The sequence below is a fragment of the Myotis daubentonii genome, chromosome 5 (assembly GCF_963259705.1).
Source record: "Myotis daubentonii chromosome 5, mMyoDau2.1, whole genome shotgun sequence".
In the NCBI taxonomy this organism is placed as follows: domain Eukaryota; kingdom Metazoa; phylum Chordata; class Mammalia; order Chiroptera; family Vespertilionidae; genus Myotis; species Myotis daubentonii.
This window is the reverse complement of record NC_081844.1, coordinates 22,451,047-22,459,537: the sequence shown is the minus strand read 5'-3', so window position 1 is coordinate 22,459,537 and position 8,491 is coordinate 22,451,047. Positions and strand designations below refer to the sequence as shown.

The window sequence follows — 8,491 nt, the reverse complement described above, 5'->3', positions numbered from 1 at the left end:
TCATGTTGCAAGCCTCCATTTCTCTTATTTCTTTTCTTGGCAATTCCTCTTTATTTTCCCCCTCTGGAGATTGTTTCATTGTCTCCCTATTCTAACTACCACCAGAAGGTACAGTAGCTGAGTTGTGGGTGCTTGGGCCGTGTGCAGTGGGATCTTTGTGGCACCTAAATGTCACTGAAGAGCTCCGACTCCAAGACATTTGGCTGCTGTGGGTCTGTGGGAGCCATGGTTACCCAGGATCAGAGTCACCAGCACTCAGTAGGGCCTCATGTTTCCACCTAGAATCATGGACCCTGCTTGCGCCAGGCTGAAAAAGAGACCCCACTGGTGTGTGCCTAAAATCAGAATCGCCTAATGCATGCCAGGAGTCAGTGTCCCCTTCTTCCCATGCCGAGAATTGAGTATCGGAGTCTCTGTTGCTTGGTGTGACCTTGCGCCGAGAATTAGGGTCCCTGTGTATGCATGCTCCGAGAGTTGGAGTCTTAGTGTGTGTGCACTGGGAATCAGGGATCTTGTGCACAGGTGATGATGAGAAACAGAGTCATGTCACTGGTGCTCAGTGGTGCCTCTTGCTTGGAGAGTCAGGATCCCTGGTCTGCTTAGGGGACCAGGTTGCAGAGTCACCCTGTGTCAGCAGGAGGTCTACTCCTGTGCTGCAGGAAACTGACTTCTGTGTGCGGTAGCTCAGATAAAGTCAGGTGGCACAGCCTCCCTATGTGGGTGTGGGGTCTGATCATGTGGGTGAATGCTGCAGGAAGCAGACTCAATGTGTCCATGCTCCCAGGCTCAAATTCAGGTAGAGCAGCTGCCCTGTGTGGGCAGGAGGCCTGCTTGCGCGGAACGGATGTAGCAGTTCCTATGCCACTGTAGTGGGCCGGTTGGGAGGGGGATGAACTCTGTGACTCACAGAAATACACGGCCGGGATGCCAGGAGTCTTGGTGTCTGAGGGTCTGCAGCTGTGGTCACAGGTCTTTGTCCCATGTGACTGTAGGGTCCTGGGTTGTGTCTGAGACCAGTCTAGGTGGTGAGGCTAGGATCTTCGCCTCAAGCAGTTCTGTTCTTCAAGCTGGCATTCTTTCTGTGCCGGCGGTGTCCTTCCTGGAGTGTTTGCAGTGGCAGCAGGGTTTTGCTGTCTAAGACTGCCTGGTATGGCAGCCCCCTTGAAGACCTGCAGTATCTAACTGTCCCTAGCTGTCACACACACACACACACACACACACACACACACACACACACACACACACCATACATGTCCACACACTCCTCTATCTCTCCCTCAATCTCTCACACATTCTCCCTCCCTACCTTCTTGCCAGTCACCATCTTCCTCCCATTTTTATTTTTTATGCTTGTGTTCCTTCTTCCCTTCCTATTTCTTCTTTTATACAGCAGACATTTTAACATTTCTTGCATTGCTGGTTTGGTGGTAATAAACTCCCTTATCCTTTTTTGTCTGTGAAGCTTCTGATTTCACTCTCAACTTTGATTGATAGCCTTGCTGGACATAGTATTCTTGGACTCAGGCCCTTGCTTTGCATGACTGTATATTTCATTCCATTCCCTTCTGGCCTGATGTGTTTCTGTTGAGAAATCAGTAGATAGTCTGATGGTAGACCCTTGTAGGTAACTTTCTGTCTCTCTTGGCAGCCTTTAAGATTCTTACTTTGTTGTTGGTGTTTGCCAATCCTATCTAATAAAAGAGAAAAATGGTAATTGGCGTACGACGATAGCCTTTTCATTGGCTAATCAGGGCTATATGCAAATTAACTGCCAACTAAGACTGGCAGTTAACTGCCAACATAGGCGCAATGCTGGGAGGCGAAAGGGGAAGGAGGGAAGAAGCTGCCTGCCGCTGACTGCAATCGGAAACCCAGGCGGCAGCCAAGAGCCAGAGAACCGAGCTGCCTTTGCTCGGAGAAGCCAGGCCTCCTTTGCCGGCTTCTGTGATAAGAGAACCTGGCCGCCTTTGCCGGCCCTGGGCCAGTAATGGGAGAAGCTGGGTGGGGCAGGGAAGAAGCGGATGTCTGCCTGGCTTCTCAGATCACTGATCACCAGTGATGGGAGAACACCCAGAGGCGGGGCCAGAGGCCAGGCTGCATAGCTGCCTGGGGATACCATCTGGACCCCAGGGGCGACGCAGCCAGGCCCCAGAAGGAGACCCAGGGCCCGGGGCTGAGTTGCAGCTGTGGTACGCAATCCAGTGCCTGGGCTGAGGAGACCCAGAAGGAGACCCAGGGGCCTCGCAAGAGGAGAGTCTCCATGGTCAGATGGCGTGGTGTCGGGACAGGAATAAAGACCCGAGGTGACTCAGATGCCTGGCCACAGGGTTAGACCAGCCAGCAGGGCCTTTCAGTTGAGACTGGGGTGGGGGTGGGGCGAGGGAGGCAAGCCGGAAATAGAGAACTACAACTCCCAGGAGGCTTAGTGGCCAGGGCCTGGGTGCCTGGCTGTGAAATCGGATGGGCTGTAGTTTCGCAAGCCACTTTATTTATTATTTTTTTTAATTAAATCTTTATTGTTCAGATTATTACATTTGTTCCTCTTTTTTCCCCCCCCATAACTCCCCTCCTCCCAGTTCCCGCCCCACCCTCCGCCCTCACTCCCCACCCACTGTCCTCATCCATAGGTGCACGATTTTTGTCCAGTCTCTTCCCACATCTCCCACACCCCTTTCCCCCCCAAGAATAGTCAGTCCATTCCCTTTCTATGTCCCTGATTCTATTATAATCAACAGTTCATTCTGTTCATCAGATTATTAATTCACTTGATTCTTAGATTCACTTGTTGATAGATGCATATTTGTTGTTCATAATGTGTATCTTTACCTTTTTCTTCCTCTTCCTCTTCTTAAAGGATACCTTTCAGCATTTCATATAATCCTGGTTTGGTGGTGATGAACTCCTTTAGCTTTTCCTTATCTGTGAAGCTCTTTATCTGACCTTCAATTCTGAATGATAGCTTTGCTGGATAAAGTAATCTTGGTTGTAGGTTCTTGGTATTCATCACTTTGAATATTTCTTGCCACTCCCTTCTGGCCTGCAAAGTTTCTGTTGAGAAATCAGCTGACAGTCGTATGGGTACTTCCTTGTAGGTAACTGAGTTTCTTTCTCTTCACAAGCCACTTTAAACTAGAGGCTTGCAAGGTTGGAAGTTCTGCGTCGGGAGCCAGGGAGAAATGGAGCTGGAGCAGAGAGAGGGGTCCATGGCAGCCGTGGGCTTTGAGGAGTTCTCAGCACCTCCCGGCTGGGAGCTGGCGCTGCCTCCGCTGAAGGTGGTCACATCCTGGAGAGCGAGCTTGAGGCCGAAGTGGAGTTCGTGTCTGGGGGTCTGGGCAGCTCCAGCCTCCAGGAGCGAGATGAAGAGGAGGAGGCAGCCTGAGGCCAGCAAGGGCGGTGCCAACAGGAACTCAATCGCAGGAAGTACCAGGCACTGGATCGGCGCTGCAGGGAGATTGAGCAGGCGAAGGAGGGGGTCCTGAACAGGCTCCATCAGATATAGAGGATAACATGGAGACTCCAGCAGGAGCAGAGGTTCCTCATGAAGGTGCTGGACTCCTACGGTGACAACTACTGGGCCAGCCAGTTCACCATCTTACTGGAGGACGAGGGCAGCCAGGGCAGAGACGCTCCCAACCCAGGCAATGCTGAGAACGAGCCTCCAGAGAAAGAGGGGCTGTCCTCGCCCAGGAGGATGCCAGCGCCCACAGAAGCCAGCAGCCCGGCCCCTGGCGAGGGGCCAAGCAGTTGGAAGAGGTGGCGAGTGCCATAGGAAGGGCACTGGGCAGGAGTCCCGCTGACTCCGGAGCTGGCCCCCGTGCAGATAAAGGTGGAGGAAGACTTTGGCTTCTAAGCCCTCGAGGCTCTGGACTTAAGTTGGGTTTCTTGGGGGCCAGACAAGCTGCTGCCCTACCCCACCCTAACCAGCTCCCCCTTTGACTGACCCCCCAATAAATGGACCCGATGCAAAAAAAAAAAAAAAAGGCTTACAGAGGCATGTTTATAGGATCAAATAGTATAAATATAGATGTAACAGGACAATAAAAAGAGAACCTGGCTATGATGATAACCTGAATGCTGCCTCTGTGTCATTCCTTCTTTGGGAACCCCTGGACCTGCTGGGGCTGGACCCCAACATTTCTCTTCTTATAAGGACTTCAGTGAGATGGGCTAAGGGTCCCACTGGAACTGCCACAATTTAATGTAATCCCCTCTTTAAAGATCTTATCTCCATATACAGGTACATTCTGAGGTTCTGGGGATTAGGATTTTAACATACATTTTGTTGATTACCCAAATCAGCCCTTAACAACCAGCATGTTTCAGAAAGTAGATTCCTACAGGGTTATTTACCAAACATTCAGAAGTATTTTTAAAAGAGCTAAGCCCCTCGCCCACCGTGTGGGCCCCTCCCAGCGAAGAGCGAAGGCCTGGGTTCCGGGTGCCGGAGGAAAACTGGTGCCAGCAGCCAGGGGAAGGGGCCCCCAAGGGGCCCCAGATTGCGAGAGGGCACAGGGTGGGCTGAGGGACCCACCCGAGTGCACAAATTTTTGTGCACCGGGCCTCTAGTTTAATTATAATGTCCCTTTGCATCAATCTTTTGGGGGTTCAAAATCTTTTAGGAACTCTGTGAGCTTCTTGGATTTGTGTGAATTTTTTCTTCCAAAATCAGAGAAGTTTTCTGCCATTATTTCTTCAAACAGTTTTTCTATTCCTTGCTCAGTTTCCTCTCCTTCTGGACCCCTATTATGCAGATGTTGTTTCATTTTGTGTTGTACCAAAGTTTCCTTAAGCTCTCCTACTGTTTTTTTCTAGATGCACTCTGCTTGGTTATTTTTTCCTACCTTGTCTTCTAGCTCACTAATGCAGTCTTCTGCTTCTTCTAGTCTACTGTTGATACTCTCTATTCAGTTCTTTATTGCAGTGGTGTCATTTTTCATTTCCTCTTGGTTCTTACATAAGTTTTCAGGGAACTTATGACCTTTATCTGAATTATTTCTCTGACATAATGCTTGCTTCCATTTCTTTTACTTATTTTTCTGGTGATGCCTCCTTTTCTTTTTTATGCGGGCTATTTCTTTGTCTCCCCTTGATCTCTCCTCTCAGGGTGTCTGCTCATGTAGCTCTCTCTCTACTGCATTGACTCTCTCTAAGCCAGCAGTTCTCAACCTGTGGGTCGCGACCCCTTTGGGAATCGAACGACCCTTTCACAGGGGTCACCTAAGACCATTGGAAAACACATATATAATTACATATTGTTTTTGTGATTAATCACTATGCTTTAATTATGTTCAATTGTAACAATGAAATTGGGGGTCACCACAACATGAGGAACTGTTGTGGCATTAGGAAGGGTCGTGGCATTAGGAAGATTGAGAACCACTGCTCTAAGCGATCGATCTCTGACCTTTATGTACATGGATTGCCTCATCAGCTGTTTTTAATTTGCCAATTCCAGGTGGATGTAATTCAATTCAGTTGTCCCTTCTCTCTGCTCTGTGAGAAGGTGCAGGGCACTTTGAGTCCCCCAGGACAAAATTTTTAGGCGTCCACAGTTGGGGAGGCTCTAGAATTTGTGTTCGTGGGTAAATAGCTGAGTCAGATAGGCCCTGGGAATTGTGGTTGTAGGGTCCAGGGACATATTTGAGGTCTCCCTGGTTGAAGGTAAGGCTGAACTTCCGAACACAGCCACTCTCCCCTTCAAGATGTCATGGTCTCTGTGGCAGAGCCGACTGCTATGGGAGAGATTTCAGCAGTAGTATAGGCTCTCCAGCCAAGGAAGCTTTCTCTTCCAGTCCCCAACAGTCCTATGGAATACAACTGTCCCTCACTCACAAAAACAGGTACTCCCTGCACATGCACACACTCTCCTTTTGCTCTCTCACTCACATACTCTCTTGCAGCCTGCTGTCCTGTCAGCAGCCACCTTGTATATCTGGATGATTATTTTAGTAAAAAAAACAAACAAAAACATTTGGTACAAAATTTGTCACCTGAGAAAAAGTATTCTAAAAAATACATGATTTCTCTTTTATGTAAATGGCCATGTTGGAAATAAATTTGGGAAGCTAAAAGAACAACAAAGGAGAAAACTGTGGGATATAAGAGAAAGAAGGAAGTTTAATAAAGTGAGTTACTGAAATCGAATACAGAAGTTAAGGTAATAGCAATGGAAATTCCAGGAAATAAATAATAAGAGAAGGCTATACTTCCACAGTCTGAAGATAATTGCAGTCTCTGATTCTGAGCCTTATTTTTTAATGAATCCAAACACACACTTTATTCCTACTTTTCATGCAATTTGTAACATGAGTGAATAGCTCAAATTCTCTTATTTACAAAGCTATATTTATAATCATAAATGGATTTAAGCATTGCTGATAAGCTTAAATTATTTTCATGTGAAAAATATCAGTTAAAGAAGAAATTTGCTGGTAATTAAGTAAAAATGTATTAAATCATAGTATTTCCATTAATACAGATCCTCACCCTGTTTTTAAACTAATAATAACTTAATAATCTGTGCAATGACATCCACTATCTAGGTGTGCTCATTTTCAACCTGTTTATACATCATTTTTAATCATTGTAAATGCAGATTACTGGGCCCTTCTGGAGTGGGACTCAGAAACTGCATTTTATTTTTTAAAAAATCTTTATTGTTCAAAGTATTAGATATTTCCCCCTTTTTCACCCATTGACCCCGTCTAGCCCACTCCTGCCCCCTGACCCAGGCCTTTACCACCTTACTGTCTGTGTTAGGAGTTATGCATATATGCATATAAGTTCTTTGCTTGATCTCTTCCCACCCACTCACCCCCCCCACCCCCCGCCGGGCCTTCCCTCTGAGATTCGACAGTCTGTTCCATGCTTCTATGTCTGAATCTGAGACTTTGACCTCTGCCATCAGGGGTACATCTTCAGTCTTAGGACAACTTCCTGTTTGTAGTTTCCTTCACAAAGAATGTCTTCAGAGCCTGTTTGATGTCTTTGTTTCTGAGACTGTAGATGAAGGGGTTCAACATGGGTGCGACCACAATGTACATCACTGAGGCTGATTCACTTGAATGTGAGCTCTGGATAGCAGCAGAGCTGAGGTATACGCCTAGCAGTGTACAATAAAATAAGAAGACAACCGAGAGGTGAGACACACACGTAGAAAATGCTTTGTACTTCCCCTGAGCTGATGACATTCCACGTATGCAGGACACTATCTTAGAATATGAGTAAAGGATCCCAAGGAAAGAACCTACCCCCAGCAGGACAGCTGCAAAATACATCACCATGTTGTTAAGAAAGGTGTCAGAACAGGCAAGTTGGATCATCTGGTTGAGTTCACAGATGAAGTGGGGGATTTCCAAGTTTGCACAGAAGGACAGCCTCAATGCCATTAAGCAATGTAACAAGGAATTCAGGGTACTCATGATCCAAGACATCAGAACCAGCAGTCTACAGAGCTGGGGGTTCATGATGGCCAAATAGTGCAGGGGGTGGCAGATGGCCACAAACCGGTCATAGGCCATCGCTGTCAGGAGAAAAACGTCTGATACTGAAAAGAGTATAAGAAAATATATCTGTGTGATGCATCCTGCATAGGTGATGGCTTTCCTCTGTGTCTGGATGTTGACCAGCATCTTTGGGACAGTGGTGGAGGTGAAACAGATGTCTACCAAGGACAGATTGGAGAGGAAGAAGTACATGGGTGTGTGGAGGTGGGAGTCTGAGCTGACAGCCAGGATGATGAGCAGGTTTCCCAACACAGTGATCAGGTACATGGAGAGGAAAAGCCCAAATATGAGGGGCTGCAGTTCTGGGTCCTCTGAAAATCCCAGAAGAATAAATTCTGAAGTTTGTGTACCATTCCCTGGTTGCATATGGTGGAGGTGACTACTAGGAAAGAGGGAAATAATATGACTAATTCACAAAAACTTGTATTACATATTTGAAATGCTAACAGTTGTATTTGTAGAGAAAGAATTAATTTTAATATACTGTGTATGAATCTGGTCCCCTTTTGGGAAAGCCCCTGGTCACCTGTTATATGAAGCTTTTTGTATCAATCATCTTTTTTCCTTAAGGTATTATGTATTCTACAGTTTTAATGAGACATTTTTCATTTGTTTCAAGAATATAAATTGAATGCTAACCAATTTTAGGCACTGTACATGCTGTAAATATAGGGTGCTGAAGAACAAAGTTTCTACAATTCAATGATGGATATAATCCCTGGCTGTGGGTCAGGGTGGGTGTGGAAGGTAACCAATTGGTGTGTCTCTCTCACATGGATGTTTCTCTCTGCTAGCCCTGAAAATCAATGGAAAACATTGACTCATGTGAGGATTAACTATATATATAACATTTCAGATGGTGACAGGTGTTATGAAGAAAAGGAGAGCAGGTATAAAGAAATGAATAGTGTGTTTCATTTTTCATGGGTGTTTACGCAAGACCTACAAACAAGATGTCATTTGTAAAGAGATCTCAAGTAAGAGGG

General features: G+C 46.5%; 1 protein-coding gene across 1 annotated transcript; it reads right to left on the bottom strand.

Annotated features, from left to right (window-relative positions):
- Positions 1-6,923: 6,923 nt before the first annotated feature.
- Positions 6,924-7,874, bottom strand: LOC132234142 (olfactory receptor-like protein OLF4). Its single transcript, XM_059695192.1, has one exon. It carries the CDS (start codon positions 7,869-7,871, stop codon positions 6,924-6,926), a length of 948 nt encoding a protein of 315 aa, XP_059551175.1. The 5' UTR covers positions 7,872-7,874.
- Positions 7,875-8,491: the final 617 nt, after the last annotated feature.

What these genes read in the sequence shown, in the direction of transcription:
- LOC132234142 (XM_059695192.1), bottom strand. Translation starts at nt 7,871, where the DNA reads ATGCAACCAGGGAATGGTACACAAACTTCAGAATTTATTCTTCTGGGA.